The sequence below is a fragment of the Grampus griseus genome (assembly GCF_964374135.1).
Source record: "Grampus griseus genome assembly, chromosome: 10".
NCBI classification, from domain to species: domain Eukaryota; kingdom Metazoa; phylum Chordata; class Mammalia; order Artiodactyla; family Delphinidae; genus Grampus; species Grampus griseus.
This window is the reverse complement of record NC_139004.1, coordinates 97443716-97463673: the sequence shown is the minus strand read 5'-3', so window position 1 is coordinate 97463673 and position 19958 is coordinate 97443716. Positions and strand designations below refer to the sequence as shown.

General features: G+C 42.2%; 1 protein-coding gene and 1 long non-coding RNA gene across 3 annotated transcripts in view; one reads left to right on the top strand and one right to left on the bottom strand.

Moving 5' to 3' along the window:
- The window catches only part of SEC13 (SEC13 homolog, nuclear pore and COPII coat complex component), a 54549-nt gene extending 34615 nt beyond the window's left edge, over positions 1–19934 (top strand). Inside the window, exons 6-9 of the mRNA XM_082664561.1 lie at positions 2266–2399; positions 2845–2968; positions 3969–4115; positions 19478–19934. Coding sequence (XP_082520687.1) covers positions 2266–2399; positions 2845–2968; positions 3969–4115; positions 19478–19591 — 519 coding nt within the window. The 3' untranslated portion in view covers positions 19592–19934. The remainder of the gene's footprint in view (positions 1–2265; positions 2400–2844; positions 2969–3968; positions 4116–19477) is intronic.
- On the bottom strand, positions 1840–19469 carry LOC309828909. 2 transcript variants are annotated; one of them, XR_014297365.1, is made up of 3 exons: positions 19099–19469; positions 18809–18921; positions 1840–1907 (listed from the first exon to the last, which is right to left on the bottom strand). It is a non-coding gene; the product is annotated as an uncharacterized lncRNA (long non-coding RNA). The 2 variants fall into 2 exon arrangements; XR_014297366.1 differs by lacking the exon at positions 1840–1907 and adding an exon at positions 16207–18471.
- Positions 19935–19958: the final 24 nt, after the last annotated feature.

Here is a 19958-nt window from a genome sequence, read left to right as displayed (position 1 = left end):
AAACAGTGGGGGGAATGGGGAGGGCATTGCAAATACTTTCTTTAATGTTATTAGTAATCATATTGACAGTATTATTCTGAGACTATTCTGCTGTGTGTTAAATGAAATAAAATAAATAATTATGTACCAGTGAGCATCCCTAGCACCAGAAATACACTTGAAATACAATTTCTCACTAAAAGAAACCAGAGCTCTTGAGGAAATGGCTGATCCCAGGCCTCAGGCAGGAAAAGTACAAACATCTTGTCGTACCAGATAGAGATGATCACTGACCTACTTTTTGACATACTAGGGTTGTGTCAAAGGAGCTAACTTGAACAGGCTCACACTGCCAAAGATGGGCAGTTGGAGTGTAAAAAATTAGAATAATGGCAGTGAACTGAAACCTGTCAAATATGCTTAACTCCATGAGTTCATCCTGATATTTAAAAGAGAATCAGTCATCTTTGGAGAATGACGGAACTAGTTCAGAAAGAATCAAGCATTTATCTTGCCTTTCTTACCTGATCTGTACCCCTGGGGAAGCAAATATTAATGAGTGAAATTGCCCCTGTCTAGAGTATTCCATGTAATAAATGACAAAGAAATGAATAGAATGATAGTATCACCATTTTGTAATGCCCAGTGAATTGAGAGAGGCATAAATTATTGACAGGTGGTAATAACATAAAAAGAGAGACAGTCTGACATCATGTGCCTCCTGATGAAGGAATACACCACCACCTGTAGTCTTGGCAAAGGGAAGAAACCTGAGTCTGAGCCAGTAAGATCAGAGAATCTATAAATTAGAAGATGCAAGAAACATCAAAAAAATGTTTACTCACACTGGTCAAAATAACCATCATCAAAAAGTCTACAAATAATAAATGCTAGAGAGAGTGTGGAGAAAAGGGAACCGTCCTGCACTGCTGGTGGGAACGTAAATTGATGCAGCCACTATGGAGAACAATATGGAGATTCCTTAAAAAACTAAAAATAGAGCTACCATACGACCCAGCAATCCCACTCCTGGGCATATATCCAGACAATACAAAAACTCTAATTCCAAAAGATACATGCACCACAACGTTCATAGCAGCACTGTTTATAATAGCCAAGACATGGAAACAACCTAAGGGTCCATCACCAGACGAATGGATAAAGAAGATGTGGTGTACATATTTACAATGGAATATTACTCAGCCATAAAAAGAACGAAATAATGCCATTTGTAGCAACATGGATGGACCTAGAGATTATCATACAAATGAAGTTAAGTCAGAGAAAGACAAATATCATATGATATCTCTTATATGTGGAATCTTAAAAAAAATGAAACAAGACAGAAACAGACTCACAGACATAGAAAACAAATTTATAGGACTTCCCTAGTGGTCCAGTGGTTAAGACTCCATGCTCCCAATACAGGGGGCACAGGTTCGATCCCTGGTTAGGGAACTAAGATCCCGCATGCCGCATGGCGTGGCCAAAAAAAAAAACAAGTGGTTACCAAAGGGGAAAGGGAGGAGGATAAATTAGGAGTTTGGGATTAACAGATACATACTACTGTATATAAAATAGATAACCAACAAGGATTTACTGTATAGCACAGGGAACTCTATTCGATATCTTGTAATAACCTATCATGGACAGTGTATATGTATAACTCAATTACTTTGCTATACACCTGAAACTAACATGGTATTGCAAATCAACTGTATTTCAATAAAAAGAATATTGCAATTTAAACAACATTTTAAATGGCAAAAATAAACTAGTGCCTAAGGATGTACATTTGGATGACAAAGCTAAAAAATAGACATTAGAAATCAAAATAATGGTTACTTACAGGAGAACAGAGGGGCTATGATTCAGGTAGGACATACATGACAGGGCTTCTTGGGTAAATGGTCGTTTTATTTCTTGACCTGGGAGTGATTACAAGAGTGCTTTAGAGTAATTCATTAATCCATATATTTACTTTGTGTGGTTTTTTGAATCTGTGCCCTCCCTTCATATGTTTGGAAAATGTTCTTTTCTTAGATTCCTGAGATTCCCTAATTCCTTCTTTAAATACATGTTGCTGAAAAATACATGCACTGTTAGGAATCCTTGAAGAAGAGTTCTGGGTGGCTAATCCTTAGTTCATTAAAACAGCTGTCCTGCATAATCCAGTCCTGAGAATTGCAGAAGGAATAAACATCAGCGTTGGGTCTGCAGAAGCAGTATCCTTGTGCCAGGCAAAGGGGCAGAGTCACCACAAGTCCCCCTTCCCCCTCCGTACAGATTGGCTGCAATGCCGTCAGCTGGGCCCCTGCTGTCGTACCTGGAAGCCTCATAGACCAGCCATCTGGGCAGAAGCCCAACTACATCAAGAAGTTTGCATCAGGCGGCTGTGACAACCTCATCAAACTGTGGAAGTAAGTGGCATTGGTGAACTTCTCAAGGGGACACTTCTCATCTTCTACCCTACCATGACTCAGCCTCAGTTCACCAGAAACGGGATCAACTGTCTTTTTCCCTTTGCCCATAGAATACTGTCTTCAGTCTCTCAGAGGACATCCTTTTTAAAAACAAAAAAGTAAACATCCGAAAGTAAACTTTCCCTTTACTCAGGAGCTTTGACTCTTCCTAATTCACAACTGCTAGAGCTGACTTGTTGGCTGTGGAGGAACACAGCATTTCCTGGAGGGCTTCTTTATAGCTGGTGAACTGAATAAAATTCTGTAGGTTCAACAAATGTTATCAGAAAGGTGGAATAGCTTCTCCACCCCTGTGGAGCCTGTGGGGTGGGGGGGAATGGAGGTGTGGGAATGGCACCTGGGCTGCTGCCTGCTGAATTCTCCCCACCATCTCCCCTGTTAGGGAGGAAGAGGACGGCCAGTGGAAGGAAGAGCAGAAGTTGGAAGCACACAGTGACTGGGTTCGAGATGTGGCCTGGGCCCCCTCCATCGGCCTGCCCACGAGCACCATCGCCAGCTGCTCCCAGGTCAGCTCAGACCTGTGCAAGCATCCTGTGTTAGTTAATCTCAGGAAGTCCCATCAGCCCTTACAGTTCCCCTAGGGGAAATCCTTGAAGGGGTAGGGCAGGAGACAGGCAACTATAGGCCATTGTAAATAAGGGAGCACCTGGAGCCCTGTCATCACGCAGTGAAGCCTTGGTCAGAAGCCACAGTGGCTTTCTTCCACTGAGCCAAGAGCAAGACCAAATTCAGGACTAGTTTCCCCTCCTGACCCTTTTGTGGATAGGGAATGGAGGTACCCAGGCATCATTCTGAGTGTGTTCCCAAGCAAGGACCAGGAGCAATGGGAAATTGTAAGACCTTGGGCTCATCTACCTACTCACTATTCCCAGACAGATAACAAAAGTAAGACCAAGGATAAGCCGTTAATTATATGCTACCACCCAAGATGAGAGTTAAGCCTGGCCTTTTACATCATTTGAGCCTTTTCTACTTGGTCCTAAATTTGAGAGGACCAAGTAGAACAGGCTTAAATGATGTAAAAGATAATTCTGTTTGTTCTGTTTTAGTTTGGTTTGTTTTGGTGTGTGTGTGTGTGTTGTTTTGTTTTGTTTTTTGGTCCCATCTCATTCTCTGAGCTTGGCGTTTAGACAGCAATACCCATTCAGTTGAGAAAGTACAGAGCCAGAGGGAGCCAAAACAACGAAGTTACTTGGCAGTTGTGAGGAAAGCCCCAGAGAAAATTTGAGAATTAGCGGTGCGGACGATGAAACCAGTATGAGGAAAGGAACCTGGGAGACTCCTGACCAGTTTGAAGTGTGTTCCTGGGGTAAAGGGATAAAAGCAAGGGTGCTGGGCTGGAAATTAGTCCTCAAAGATGTGAACACTGAGGAGGTCCTTGGCTGTGCTTTGCCCTGAATCCCCCACCCTATTCCTGCAAAAGTCCAATATAGCTCCAGATTGAGAGGATATCACCAGGGCAGGATTGCTGCCCCCATCTCCTGACTCTAGCCTGTCTTTTCCCAGGATGGTCGAGTGTTCATTTGGACCTGTGATGATGCCTCAGGCAATGCGTGGTCCCCCAAACTGCTGCACAAGTTCAATGATGTTGTATGGCATGTGAGCTGGTCCATCACAGCCAACATCCTAGCTGTCTCAGGCGGAGATAATAAGGTAAATACACCCTATTTCCATGACATGGCACACAGGGCCCTGTTTGTCTTTAGTGTGTCCAGTAGAGGGCACAGTTGAATCTTCCATCTAATGGCAGGGTTGGGAGGAACCTGAATGAAGACTGTTTTGAGCGTGTCTCTTATTTACATCATTAATTCTTACGACCCCCCACCCAACCCCGAGGGGTTGTATATCCCCCTTATACAGATAGAGATGGCGACAGAGATTTGACTTGCATAGGGGTCATGAAGCTGTTAGGTGGCACAGCCAATAATCAGACCCAAGGTAAATCCAAAGCCACCACCCTGGCAGTCCATCACCCTGACCATTTGACAACCTCATCTTCATGGTAACGTTTAGTTATACGTAAAATACATATAACAGAGTTTACCATCTTAACTTTTTTTAAGTGTACAGTTCTATAGTGTTAAGTATTGATACATCCACGTTATTCTGCAGTATCACTGTCATCAACCCACAACTCTTCATCCCAAACTGAAATTCTGTGCTCTTCAAACAGCACCTCCCCATTACCCCTCCCCCAGCCCCTAGCAACCCCTATTGTGCTCTCTGTCTCTATGAATGGACTACTGTAGGGACCTCCTGTAAGTAGAATTATAAGGAATTTGGGTTTTTGTGACTGGCTTGTTCCACTTAGCACAGTGTCTTTTTTTTTTTTTTGAATTTTTGTATTTTATTCATTTTTTTTATATGGCAGGTTCTCATTAGTTATGCATTTTATACATATTAGTGTATATATACATGTCAATCCCAATCTCCCAATTCATCACACCACCACGACCACCCCCCGCCACTTTCCCCCCTTGGTGTCCATACGTTTGTTCTCTACATCTGTGTTTCAATTTCTGCCCTACAAACCGGTTCATGTGTACCATTTTTCTAGGTTCCACATATATGCGTTAATATACGATATTTATTTTTCTTTCTGACTTACTTCACTCTGTATGACAGTCTCTAGATCCATCCATGTCTCTACAAATGACCCCATTTTGTTCCTTTTTATGGCTGAGTAATATTCCATTGTATATATGTACCACATCTTCTTTATCCATTCATCTGTCGATAGGCATTTAGGTTGCTTCCATGACCTGGCTGTTGTAAATAGTGCTGAAATGAACATTGGGGTGTATGTGTCTTTTTGAATTATGGTTTTCTCTGGGTATATGCCCAGTAGTGGGATTGCTGGGTCATATGGTAATTCTATTTTTAGTTTTTTAAGGAACCTCCATACTGTTCTCTATAGTGGCTGTATCAATTTACATTCCCACCAACAGTGCAAGAGGGTTCACTTTTCTCCACACCCTCTCCAGCCTTTGTTGTTTGTAGATTTTCTGATGATGTCCATGCTCACTGGTGTGAGGTGATACCTCATTGTAGTTTTGATTTGCATTTCTCTAATAATTAGTGATGTTAAGCAGCTTTTCATGTGCTTCTTAGCCATCCCTATGTCTTCTTTAGAGAAATGTCTATTTAGGTCTTCTGCCCACTTTTTGATTGGATTGTTTGTTTTTTTTTAATATTGAGCTGCATGAGCTGTTTATATATTTTGGAGATTAATCCTTTGTCCATTAATTCCTTTGCAAATATTCTCTCCCATTCTGAGGGCTGTCTTTCATCTTGTTTGTAGTTTCCTTTACTGTGCAAAAGCTTTTAAGTTTCATTAGGTCCCATTTGTTTATTTTTGTTTTTACTTCCATTACTCTAGGAGGGGGATCAAAAAAGATCTTGCTGTGATTTATGTCAAAGAGTGTTCTTCCTATGTTTTCCTCTGAGAGTTTTATAGTGTCAAGTCTTACATTTAGGTCTCTAATCCATTTTGAGTTTATTTTTGTGAACTGTGTTAGGGAGTGTTCTAACTTCATTCTTTTACGTGTAGCTGTCCAGTTTTCCCAGCAGCACTTATTGAAGAGACTGTTTTTTCTCCATTGCATATCCTTGCCTCCTTTATCATAGATTAGGTTGACCATAGGTGCGTGGGTTTATCTCTGGGCTTTCTATCCTGTTCCGTTGATCTGTATTTCTGTTCTTGTGCCAGTACCATATTGACTTGATTACTGTAGCTTTGTAGTGTAGTCTGAAGTCAGGAAGCCTGATTCCTCCTGCTCTGTTTTTTTCCCTGAAGATTGCTTTGGCTATTTCAGGGTCTCTTGTGTCTCCATACAAGTTTTAAGATTTTTTGTTCTAGTTCTGTAAAAATGCCATTGATAATTTGATAGGTATTGCATTGAATCTGTAGATTGCTTTGTGTAGTATAGTCATTTTCACAATATTTATTCTTCCAATCCAAGAACATGGTATATCTCTTCATCTGTTTGTATCATCTTTAATTTCTTTCATCAGTGTCTTATAGTTTTCTGAGTACAGGTCTTTTGTCTCCCTAGGTAGGTTTATTCCTCAGTATTTTATTCTATTTGTTGCAGTGGTAAATGGGAGTGTTTCCCTAATTTCTCTTTCACATCTTTCATCATTAGTGTATAGGAATGCAAGAGATTTCTGTGCATTCATTTTGTATCCTGCAACTTTACCAAATTCATTGATTACCTCTAGTAGTTTTCTGGTGGCATCTTTAAGATTCTCTATGTATAGTATCATGTCATCTGCAGACAGTGACAGTTATACTTCTTCTTTTCCAATTTGTATTCCTTTAGGTTCTTTTTCTTCTCTGATTGCCGTGGCTAGGACTTCCAAAAACTATGCTGAATAATAGTGGCGAGAGTGGACATCCTTGTCTTGTTCCTGATCTTAGAGGAAATGCATTCAGTTTTTCACATTGAGAATGATGTTTGCTGTGGGTTTGTCGTATATGGCCTTTATTATGTTGAGGTAGGTTCCCTCTATGCCCACTTTCTGGAGAGTTTTTAGTATAAATGAGTGTTGAATTTCATCAAAAGGTTTTTCTGCATCTATTGAGATGATCATATTGTTTTACTTCTTCAGTTTGTTAATATGGTGTATCACATTGATTGATCTGCGTATATTGAAAAATCCTTGCATCCCTGGGATAAATCCCACTTGATCATGCTGTATGATCCTTTTAATGTGTTGTTGGATTCTGTTTGCTAGTATTCTGTTGAGGATTTTTGCATCTATATTCATCAGTGATATTGGTCTGTAACTTTCTTTTTTTGTAGTATCTTTGTCTAGTTTTGGAATCAGGGTGATGGTGGCCTCATAGAATGAGTTTGGGAGTGTTCCTTCCTCTGCAATTTTTTGGAACACTTTGAGAAGGACGGGTGTTAGCTCTTCTCTAAATGTTTGATACAATTCACCTGTGAAGCCATCTGGTCCTGGACTTTTGTTTGTTGGAAGATTTTTAATCACAGTTTCAATATCCTTACTTGTGATTGGTCTGTTCATCTTTTCTATTTCTTCCTGGTTCAGTCTTGGAAGCTTATACCTTTCTAAGAATTTGTCCACTTCTTCCATGTTGTCCATTTTATTCACATAGAGTTGCTTGTAGTAGTCCCTTAGGATGCTTTGTATTTCTGCGGTGTCTGTTGTAACTTCTCCTTTTTCATTTCTAATTTTATTGATTTGAGTCTTCTCCCTCTTTTTCTTGATGAGTCTGGCTAATAGTTTATCAATTCTGTTTATCTTTTCAGAGAACCAGCTTTTAGTTTTATTGATCTTTGCTATTGTTTTGTTTCTATTTATTTCTGCTCTGATCTTTATGATTTCTTTCCTTCTGCTAACTTTGGGTTTTGTTTGTTCTTCTTTCTCTAGTTCCTTTAAGTGTAAGGTTAAATTGTTCATTTGAGATTTTTCTTGTTTCTTGAGGTAGGCTTGTATTGCTATAAACTACCCTCTGAGAACTGCTTTTGCTGCATCCCACAGGTTGTGGATCATCGTGTGTTCATTGTCATTTGTCTCTAGGTATTTTTTGACTTCCTCTTTGATTTCTTCAATGATCTCATGGTTTTTTAGTAACGTACCGTTCATCCATGTGTTTGTGTTTTTTACGTTTTTTTCCCTGTGATTGATTTCTAATCTCATAGCATTGTGGTCAGAAAAGATGCTTGATATGATTTTAATTTTCTTAAATTTACTGAGGCTTGATGTGTGACCCAAGATGTGATGTATCCTGGAGAACATTCCATGTGCACTTGAGAAGAAAGTGTAATCTGCTGTTTTTGGATGGAATGTCCTATACCTATGAATGAAATCTGTCTGGTCTGTTGTGTCATTTACAGCTTGTGTTTCCATATTAATTTTCTGTTTGGATGATCTGTCCATTGGTGTGAGGTGTTAAAGTCCCCCACTATTATTGTGTTACTGTCAATTTCCTCTTTTATAGCTGTTAGCAGTGCCTTGTGTATTGAGGTGCTCCTGTGTTGCATGCATACATACTTATAATTGTTATATCTTCTTCTTGGATTTATCCCTTGATCATTATGTAGTGTCCTTCCTTGTCTCTTGTAACTTTCTTTATTTTAAAGTCTATTTTATCTGATATGAGTACTGCTGCTCCTGCCTTCTTTTGATTTCCATTTACATGGAATATCTTTTTCCATCCCCTCACTGTCGGTCTGTATGTGTCCCTAGGTCTGATGTGTGTCTCTTGTGATAGCATATATATGGGTCATGTTTTTGTATCCATTCAGCGAGCCTGGGTCTTTCGGTTGGAGCATTTAATCCATTCACGTTTAAGGTAATTATCGATATGTATGTTCCTATTACCATTTTCTTAGTTGTTGTGGGTTTGTTTGTTTGTTTTTTTAAAGGAATTCCTTTATTTTTATTATCTTTTTTTTTTTTTTTTTTTTGCGGTATGCGGGCCTCTCACCATTGTGGCCTCTCCCATTGCGGAGCACAGGACGCGTAGGCTCAGCGGCCATGGCTCACGGGCCCAGCCGCTCCGCGGCATGTGGGATCTTCCCAGACCAGGGCACGAACCCGTGTCCCCTGCATCGGCAGGCGGACTCTCAACCACGGCGCCACCAGGGAAGCCCTATTATCATTTTTTATTTATTTTTTATTTTATTTTTGGCTGTGTTGGGTCTTTGTTTCTGTGCAAGGGCTTTCTCTAGTTGCAGCAAGTGGGGGCCACTCTTCATCGCGGTGCACGGGCCTCTCACTGTTGTGGCTCTCTTGTTGCGGAGCACAGGCTCCACACACGCAGGCTCAGTAGTTGTGGCTCACGGGCCCAGTTGCTCTGCGACATGTGGGATCCTCTCAGACCAGGGCTCGAACCCGTGTCCCCTGCATTGGCAGGCAGACTCTCAACCACTGCGCCACCAGGGAAGCCCTTGTGGGTTTGTTTTTGTAGGTCCTTTTCTTCTGTTGTGTTTCTCACTTAGAGAAATTCCTTTAGCATTTGTTGTAGAGCTGGTTTGGTGGTGCTGAATTCTCTTAGTTTTTGCTTGTCTGTAAAGCTTTTGATTTCTCCGTCGAATCTGAATGAGATCCTTGCCGGGTAGAGTAATCTTGGTTGTAGGTTCTTCCCTTGCATCACTTTAAATATGTCATGCCACTCCCTTCTAGCCTGTAGAGTTTCTGCCGAGAAATCGCTGTTAACCTTATGGGAATTCCCTTGCATGTTATTTGTCGTTTTTCCCTTGCTGCTTTCAATAATTTTTCTTTGTCTTTAATTTTTGCCAATTTGATTACTATGTGTCTCCACGTGTTTCTCCTTGAGTTTGTCCTGCCTGGGACTCTCTGTGCTTCCTGGACTTGGATGGCTATTTCCTTTCCCATGTTAGGGAAGTTTTTGACTACAATCTCTTCAAATATTTTCTCGGGTCCTTTATGTCTCTCTTCCCCTTCTTCGACCCCTATAATGCGAATGTTGTTGTGTTTAATATTGTCACAGAGGTCTCTTAGGCTGTCTTCAATTCTTTTCATTCTTTTTTCTTTATTCTGTTCCGCAGCAGTGAATTCCACCATTCTGTCTTCCAGGTCACTTATCCGTTCTTCTGCCTCAATTATTCTACTATTGAGGCCTTCTAGTGTATTTTTCATTTCAGTTATTGTATTTTTCATTTGTTTGTTCTTTAATTCTTCTAGGTCTTTGTTAAAAATTTTCTTGCATCTTCTCGATCTTTGCCTCCATTGTTTCTCCAAGGTCCTGGATCATCTTCACTATCACTATTCTGAATTCTTTTTCTGGAAAGTTGGCTGTCTCCACTTCACTTAGTTGTTTTTCTGGGGTTTTATCTTGTTCCTTCATCTGGTACAAAGTCCTTTGCCTTTTCATGTTGTCTATCTTTCTGTGAATGTGGTTTTCCTTCCACAGGTTGCAGAATTGTAGTTCTTCTTGCTTCTGCTGTCTGCCCTCTGGTGGATGAGTCTATCTAAGAGGCTTGTGCAAACTTCCTGATGGAAGAGGGGTTAGAGCTGGGTGTTTCCCTGGCAGGCAGAGCTCAGTAAAACTTTAATCCACCTTTCTGCTGTTGGCTGGGGCTGGGTTCCCTCCCTGTTGGTTGTTTGGCCTGAAGCGACCCAGCACTGGAGGCTATCCAGCTCTTTGGTGGGGCTAATGGCCGACTCTGGGAGGGCTCACACCAAGGAGTACTTCCCAGAACTTCTGCTGCCAGTGTCCTTGTCCCCATGGTGAGCCACAGGCACCCCCCCTGCCTCTGCAGGAGACCCTCCAACACTAGCAGGTAGGTAGGTCTGGTTCAGTCTCCTATGGAGTCACTGCTCCTTCCCCTGGGTCTCCATGCACACACTACTTTGTGTGTGACCTCCAAGAGTCGCGTTTCTGTTTCCCCCAGTCCTGTGAAAGTCCTGAAATCAAATCCCACTAGGCTTCAATGTTGATTCTCTAGGAATTTCTCCTGCCGTATCCTGTGGTTGGGAAGCCTGACATGGGGCTTAGAACCTTCACTCCAGTGGGTGGACTTCTGTGGGATAAGTGTCCTCCAGTTTATGAGTCACCACCCAGCAGTTACGGGATTTGATTGTATTGTGATTGCGCCCCTCCTACCATCTCATTGTGGCTTCTCCTTTGTCCTTGCCTGGGGGGGTATCTTTTTTGGTGAGTTCCAGTGTGTTCTGTCGATGACTGTTCAGCAGTCTGCTGTCGCTTTTGGGAGTGAGAGCATGTCCCTGTACTCTGGCATCTTCAACCAGTCTCAGCAGTGTCTTTTTTTCTTTTTTATTGAAGTATAGTTGATTTAAAATGTGTTAATTTCTGCTGTACAGCAAAGTGATTCAGTTATGTGTATCCACATTCTTTTTTATATTTCCTTCCATTATGATTTATTACAGGATATTGAGTAGTTCCCTGTGCTATATAGTAGGACCTTGTTGTTTATCCATTGTATATATAACAGTTTGCATCTGCTAATCCCAAACTCCCAGTCCATCCATCCTGCACCCCCCATCCACCTTGGCAACCAGAAGTCTGTTCTCCGTGTCTCGGAGTCTCTTTCATAGATAAGTTCATGTCATATTTTAGATTCCACATATAAGTGATATCATATGGTATATGTTGTTCTCTTTCTGACTTACTTCACTTGATATGATGATCTCTAGGTCCATCCATGTTGCTGCAAATAGCATTAATCTTTTTTATGCCTGAGTAATATTCCGTTGCGTGTGTTTCACATCTTCTTTATCTGTTCATCTGTCAGTGGACATTTAGGTTGTTTCCAACTCTTAGCTCTTGTAAATAGTGCTGCTGTGAACATAGGGGGCATGTATCTTTCTGAATTAGAGTTTTCTCTGGATATATGCCCAGGAGTGGGATTGCTGGATCATATTGGTAGCTCTGTTTTTACTTTTTTGAGGAACGTCCATACTGTTTTCCATAGTGGCTGCACCAGTTTACGTTCCCACTGTCAGTGTAGGAGTGATCCCTTCTCTCCACGCCCTCTCCAGCATTTGTTATTTGTAGCCTTTTTGATGGTGGCCATTCTGATTGGTGTGACGTGGTATCTCACACCTACCTCATTGTAGTTTTGATTTGCACTTAGCGTAGTGTCTTCATCTGTGTTGTAGATCACCTATGGTGTAGCGTATGTCATAGTTTCTTCCTTTTGAAAGCTGAATAATATTCCATTGTGCCACATGTTATTTATCCATTCTCTGTTGATGGACACTGGGGCGCTTCCACCTTTTGGCTATTGTGAATAATGCTGCAGTGCACATGGGTGTGCAAGTAATATCTCTTCAAGACCCTCTGCAGACAGCTTTTACCCAGCCTAGGGTCCCTTTTGGGTTCAGTGGTCCCAGAAAGATCCATCAGGCCCTATCTAAAAGCCATAGAATTTGAGCTGGAATGACCCTCAAAGGATAGTTAATCCAACCCTATTTCTAGTGAGTGCCAATATCAGGACTAGTACCCAGGTGTGGTGGCACCCAGGACAGGCCACTGTACCCTGACTGCCCTCAGTAGTGTTTACAAATCAATGGGCAAGTACCTGGTTGTACGTTCCACGTTTTGGGGTTTGCTGTTTCTATGCTTCTTACTCTTCCTCATAAGCCTGTTTCCCACAAAGAGCTCAGCGCTATTGCTGTCTTTATAGCATTCCTTCGCTGAAGGACTTAGTATGATTTCACTTCAGAGCATTCTACACAGTGCATGCTTAGTGAATAGTCTATCCCTAAGGCAGCAGTTCTTAGAATCACTTTTTTTATCAAGTTAATGTACATAGTTTTAAGTAGTTTTTATTTGGTTTTTTGTTTGTTTTTTGGCTGCCTTTGGTCTTCGTTGCGGCGAGCGGGGGCTAGTCTTCGTTGAGGTGCGTGGACTTCTTATTGCGGTGGCTTCTCGTTGCGGAGCATGGGCTTTAGGCATGCATGTGGGCTCAGTAGTTGTGGCTCCCGGGCTGTAGAGCACAGGCTCAGTAGTTGTGGCGCACGGGCTTAGTTGCTCCGCAGGATGTGGGATCCTCCCGGGCCAGGGCTTGAACCCGTGTCCCCTGCACTGGCAGGCAGATTCCCAACCACTGCACCACCAGGGAAGTCCCTATGATTTTTTTTTTAATGCAGTCTAATTGTCCCTGTACGGAGGCAAACCTTTTCAACTTGTAGCTGCTGCTTCTGCCGTTTACTTCAGTGTATAAATAACATACCTATTAATCTGTTGTCTTCCTCTACCATGGTTCTCAAACTTTAGCATTGCTAAACTTGTTAAAACAGATTACCCACCCCACCCCTAGAGCTTCTGAACCAGTGGATCTGGGCTGGGACCCCAAAATTTGCATCTTTAACAAGTTCCCAGATGCTCCACACACTCTGGTCTGGGACCACGTTTTGAGAACCACTCTAACACCCCATAACCTCTCACTGGAGCTCTGTCAATTTGGTTAAACGGCATCCATGTTTACATTATTATTATTGCCAATATTTCATGTTACATCATTATTCACAGCATTGCCCCTCAGTTACTGTTATTCATATGCTTTTTGTTTAATCTTTTCTTCCAGTTTTAGTGATATAATTGATATACATCACTGTATAAGTTAACGGTGTACAGCATAATGGTTTTGACTTGCATGTACTGTTAAATGATTACCGCTATAAATTTAGTTAGCATCCATCATCTCATATAGATATAATAGAGAAAAAAATTACTTTCCTTGTGATGTTACCTCTTAGGATCTACTCTCAATAGTTTTCATATATATTATACATGTGTTAGCTGTAGTCATCATGCTGTACATTACATACCAGTACTTATCATGCAACTGGAAGTTTGTCATGCAAATCGAGTTTTGACCACCTTCCTCCTATTCCCCCTCCCCCACACACTGCCTCTGATAATCATGAATCTGATACCTTTTTCTGTGTTTGGTTTTTTGGTTTTAGATTACACATCCAAGTGAGATAGTACAGTTGTCTTTCACTGTCTTACTCTTTTCACTGAGCATAATGCTCTCAAGGTCCATATATGTTGTCACAAATATCAAATATTCTTTGTTTTCTATGGCTTAATAATACTCCATTTTATGTGTGTGTGTGTATATTTATATATAAATACAACTTAATTATTCATCCCTCTGTTGATGGTCAGTTAGGCTGTTTCCATGTATTGCTAATTGTAAATACTGCTGTTATGAACTTGGGGGGTCAAATGTCTTTTCAAGTTAGTGGGGTTTTTTGTTTTTTGGGGTTTTTTTGTTTGTTTTTAACATCTTTATTAGGGTATAGTTGCTTTACAATGGTGTGTTAGTTTCTGCCTTATAACAAAGTGAATCAGTTATACATATACATGTTTCCATATCTCTTCCCTCTTGCCTCTCCCTCCCTCCCACCCTCCCTATCCCACCCCTCCAGGCGGTCACAAAGCACTGAGCTGATCTCCCTGTGCTATGTGGCTGCTTCCCACTAGCTATCTACCTTACGTTTGTTAGTGTATATATGTCCATGCCTCTCTCTTGCCCTGTCACAGCTCACCCTTCCCCCTCCCCATATCCTCAAAAGTTAGTGTTTCATTTCCTTTGGATTTATACCCAGAAGTGGAATTGCTGGATCATATGGCGGTTCTATTTTTAATTTTTTTAGTTTGTTTTATTGAAGTATGGTTTATTTACAATGTTGTATTAATTTCTGCTTTACAGCAAAGCGATTCACCTACACATACATACATATTCTTCTTCGTATTCCTCCCCATTATGGTTTACCACAGGGTATTGAACATACTGCCACGTACTGTACAGTAGGGCCTTGTTTGTGCATTCTATGTATGATACTTCGCACTTCCTAATCCCAGACTCCCAATAGATCCCTCCCACACCCCCCATCCAGCTTGGCAACTCCAGCTTGGCAACCAGAAGTCCGTTCTCTAAGTCTTGGAGTCTGTTTCATAGGTAATTTGTCATATTTTGTTTCACATGTAAGTGATATCATATGGTATTTGTCTTTCTCATCATGACTTACATCACTTGATATAATATCTACGTCCACCCATGTTGGTAGAAGTGACATTATATTGTTCTTTTTTATAATAATAATACCATTGTATATATGTAGCACATATTCTTTACCCATTCTTCTGTCAGTGGACATTTAGGTTGTTTCCATGTCTTGCCTATTCTAAATAGTGCTGCTATGAACATAGCATGTACTTTTTCCAGTTATACTTTTATCTACCTATGTGGCAAGGAGTGGGACTGCCGAATTATATGGTAGCTGTGTGTTTACTGTTTGAGGAACCTCCATTCTCTTCTCCATAGTAGTTATTACCAGATCACAGTCCCACCAAAAACATAGGAGGGCTCCCTTTCCTCCATGCCCTCTGCTACATTTATTGTTTGTAGACTTTTTGTTCATGGCATTTTGAGTGGTGTGAAGTGATGCCTCCTTGCAGTTTTGATTTCCAGTTTTCTAATATTAGGAATGTTCAGCATCTTTTCATGTGCCTCTCTTTTTAACACTATGAGTAAAATGTACCTCTGGATATTGGCCTCCTAAAACTGGGCCCTGTTTTGAATTCCTTTCCTATTACCTGCTCCTGGGCATATCGTGACAGCAGGGGTCTTTACAGGCTCACAGGCTTTGAGAATATGAAGTTCCCCTGAGCACCTGCTTTAAAGTTGTTGTTACTGGAAACGGCCAAAAGGCGGCAGGATCTTTTCATGCCCAGCTCTGGTTACACCCGCATGTACAGCCTAAGGGGAAGTCGTGTTCCTGGGTTGTGAGTTAGTGGAATGTGTCAGCACAAACACCCAAGGGCTTGTATCTCATTACTTCATTTCCCCCCTCCCAGACAGGTCCTAACCCCTGCAAAACCCCAGTGCTGAGGGTGCTGTCCTACATGGGTGGGGTGACCCTAATGAAGGCAGCTGAAGGTGGGAAGGCCACCACCAGCAGACGTGGAGGCTAGGAGACTATTCAGAGCTCTTCCTGGCCAGAGGGTCCACCATCCTCTGGGTGCACTAGGTTGGCTTTAGCTGCGGGGGCGGGGGGGAGGGGTCTGCCTGGATCTGGAGATTGTGGTGACATCCCCAGGGGACCAGACACTCCAGGTCCAAGGCGGGCTCATTTGCTGGTACATCCTCCCCAGCTCCCTCAGGCCCAGAACACTCCAGCCTTGTGTTGCTGGCTGCCCAGGCTCCAGGGGTGTGACAGTAGCCCAGGTTCCCCAAGCCAACACGGAATAGAGGAGGCATTTTTCTCTCTTTATTGTATTTTCTTTTTACTTCTGATTTTAGTTTGGAGTGTTGTACATTTACAGTGGTGTTTTTGTTTCTGGTGTACAGTGACGTGTTTCAGTTATGCAGATACATATTGTTCTCTCTCGGATTTTGTTCCCCTATTGGTTGTGACAGATTGTTGAGTAGAGTTCCTTGTGCTCCACAGAAAGTCCTTGTTGATTATCCATTTTATAAATATTAGTGTGTACAGGTTAATCCCAACCATGGCATTTGTCCCTCCCCCCATACTTTCCCTCTTGGTAACCCTAAGTTTCTTTTCTACGTCTGTGAGTCTGTTTCTGTGTTGTACGTTAGTTCACGCCTATCAATTTTTAGATTCCACCTCTTCGTGAAATCTTATCTGTTCTTCTCTGACTTGCTTCACTTAGTATGATCTCTAGGTCCCTCCACCTTGCTGCCAATGGCATTATTTTTCTTTTTTATGCCTGAGTGTCCATTCTATTGTATATATGTACCACGTGTTCTCTCTCCATCCGCCTGTGGATGCAGATTGTGGTTGCTTCCGAACCTTGAGTGTTGTAGGTCTTGCTGTAGTCAGTGAATGTGCAAGTGTTGGCTTTCCAAGTATGGTTATCTGCAGACGTGTGCCCAGCAGTGGGCTTGCTGGATCATATGGTAGCTCTGTTTGTGGTGGTTTAAGGAACCTCTGTAGTGTTCTCCATAGTGGCTCTACAAATTTACATTCCCCCCAGTGGTGTAGGAGGGTTCCCTTTTCTCTTTGGCCTCTCCAGCATTTATTGTTTGCAGACTTTTTGATGATGGCCATTCTGACAGGTGTGAGGTGATAGCTTGTTGGAGTTTGATGTCTCTAATGATTAGTGATGTTGAGCATCTTTTGTTTTTTGGCATTCTGTATGTCTTCTTTGGAAAAATGTGTATTTAGATTTTCCACCCATATTTGGATTAGGTTGTTTTCTTGATCTTGAGCTGCATGTATATTTTGGAGATTAATCTTTTGTCTGTTTCATTTGCAAATATTTTCTCCCATTCTGAGGGTTGTCTTTTCGTCTTGTTTATGGTTTGATTTGCTGTGCAAAGTCTTAAGTTTCATTAGGTCCCATTGTTTGTTTTTATTTCCATTACTCTAGGAGGTGGGTCAAAAAGGATCTTGCTGTGATTTATGTCATAGAGTGTTCTGCCTTGTTTTCCTCTAAGAGTTTGATAGTGTTTGGCCTTACATTTAGGTATTTAATCCATTTTGAGTTTCTTTTTGTGTATGGTGTTAGGAAGTGTTCTAATTTCCTTCTTTTACATATAGCTGTCCAGTTTTCCCAGCCCACTTATTGAAGAGACTGTCTTTTCCCCATTGTACATCCTTTGCCTCCTTTGTCATACATTAGCTGACCATAGGTGCGTGGGTTTATCTCTGGGCTTTCTATCCTGTTCCATTGATCTATATTTCTGTTTTTGTACCAGTACCATACTCTCTTGCTTACTGTAGCTTTGTAGTATACTTTGAAGTTGGGGGGCCTGATTCCTCCAGCTGTTTTTCTTTCTCAAGATTGCTTTGGCTATTCAGAGTGTTTTGTGTTTCCATACAAATTGTAAAGTTTTTTGTTCTAGTTCTGTGAAAAATGCCATTGGTAGTTTGATAGGGATTGCATTGAATCTGTAGATTGCTTTGCGTAGTATAGTCATTTTTACAATGTTGATTCTTTCAATCCAAGAACCTGGTATATCTCTCCATCTGTTTGTATCATCATCTTTAATTTCTTTCATCAGTGTCTTTTATAGTTTTCTGCATACAGGTCTGTTGCCTCCTTTGGTAGGTTTATTCCTGGGTATTTTATTCTTTTTGTTTGAGTGGTAAATGGGAGTCTGCTTAATTTCTCTGATTTTTCATTGTTAGTTTATAGGCATGCAAGAGATTGGAAGTGGGCTTCTTGACAGTGGGCCCTATTTTGAATTCTTTTTCGAAGAATTCATTGTACCTCTGGAAGTGTGCAGATACAGTTCTTCACTAGTCAGCTCAATTTGGGTTTCTGGCTTTCTCTCCTATGGGTGAAAGGACCTGCTGTTAAGTTCTGTTTTGGCTTGAGGCACTTTTTTCCACTCTGAATATGCCACTGGCTGAGATCAGGTAGGACAGCTGGTTTCTTTCCCTGCACCCGTGAGGCTGGAGCATCGGCTTCACAGCTGCCTGGATTCTCTGGTCAGGCTTGCTAGACAGTCAGGATGGCTACTCGACTCAGCAGTAGGTGAGGCTGGAATTACCTTCCTTGCCCTGGCAGTACCTAGCAGAATGGGATCAGAGAATGCATGGCTTATTTTAGGGGGAGCTGAAGAGTCAAGAGTGTGCACTGAATTCCTGATCAGGTGAGGCCACTAGATTTGCTATGCAGACAGTGAATGCCACTGGCAGTGCTTTCCATTCCCGTGTTACCTTAAGCAGGGTTGTTGACCGGCTATGTGGCTTCACTGGTTGGGCAGTCCAAAGGCTGTATTCAATAGCAAGTGCAGCTGTGGACTGGTGTGCTTTCCAGGGAAGCAGCTTTAAGGTTACTAATGCTTTGTTTGTGGTCTGGACTGTAGCCTACCTGTGCCCCAGCTTCCCTGTCAGAACAGACTCACTTGGGCCCTGCAGGTAGGGACTCAGGCTGTGGAGATCTGAGTGCTGGTTGTTGGAAGCCCTCTGGTCACAATCCGATTCTCAGCAGCTGGGCCTCACAGATTCAGCTGCGATCCTGGTGGAGCAAAACCAGAGTATCAGCACCTGCAAAGTGATGAGCACAATGCAGTGGGAGGGGGGAACAGGTGCTGGATGTCACTGGAGGGGCCAGAGCCTCAGGGGAGGCCGCTCCCTGTGGTACTGTGCCAGCCCCTGGAAGGGATGCTGGGATCAACGTGTGGCCCCTTCTTACCTTCAAACAAACAGAGTCGGTCTCAGTGTCCATAGTGCAGGGCACTTCAGCCTCACTGCTGTGTTGTAGGATTTGTTCATGGTGTGTCTCTATGAATAGCTGTTAGTTCTTCTTTTGAGGGAAAGTGAAGCCGTGAACAAGTTGTGTCACCATCTTTATGACATCACTCTCCATACTCCTCCTTTCTTACTCTGTGTGGATACTTTTTCCTTTACTTCCATTTTGGTGGGATTTCAGTGGGGGGAACCAAAGTAAGTGCTCTCTTTACCCACAAGACTGTGAGCTGTAGTTCTTGCTGGAGATCTTTGCCCTCTTTAGAGAACCCAGGGAGGTAAGGGCAGGGATACATACCTGTAACGATGTGTGTGCTGGCTTGCAGGTGACCCTGTGGAAGGAGTCGGTTGACGGGCAGTGGGTGTGCATCAGTGATGTCAACAAGGGCCAGGGTTCTGTGTCCACTTCAGTCACAGAGGGTCAGCAGAACGAGCAGTGACAAGACAGGCACAGCCTGTTCTCTACCTGCTGCCTCCAGGACTGCCCCTTCGTGGGCCAACTGACCACACAGCTGGGAGGAAGAACACCCAGCTCCCACAAGATCACTTTCCTGGGAGTCGTTAAGAAATGCACCCAGATTATCATCTGCCTTAACATGATTTGATATGGTTTGTAATTTACTGTCCACCTGAACACACACTTGTTCTGAGGGAAAAACAACCGTCAGCTCTATTATTTTAAGATATTGTTGGTCATTTTTATGTACCTTTTCGGTTCAGACATCATTTGGGGGGGTGGGGAATTGTTTCCAAAGTAATTAAATAAACTTGTATTGCTTATAATTCTTCCTGCATTTTTCTAACCCC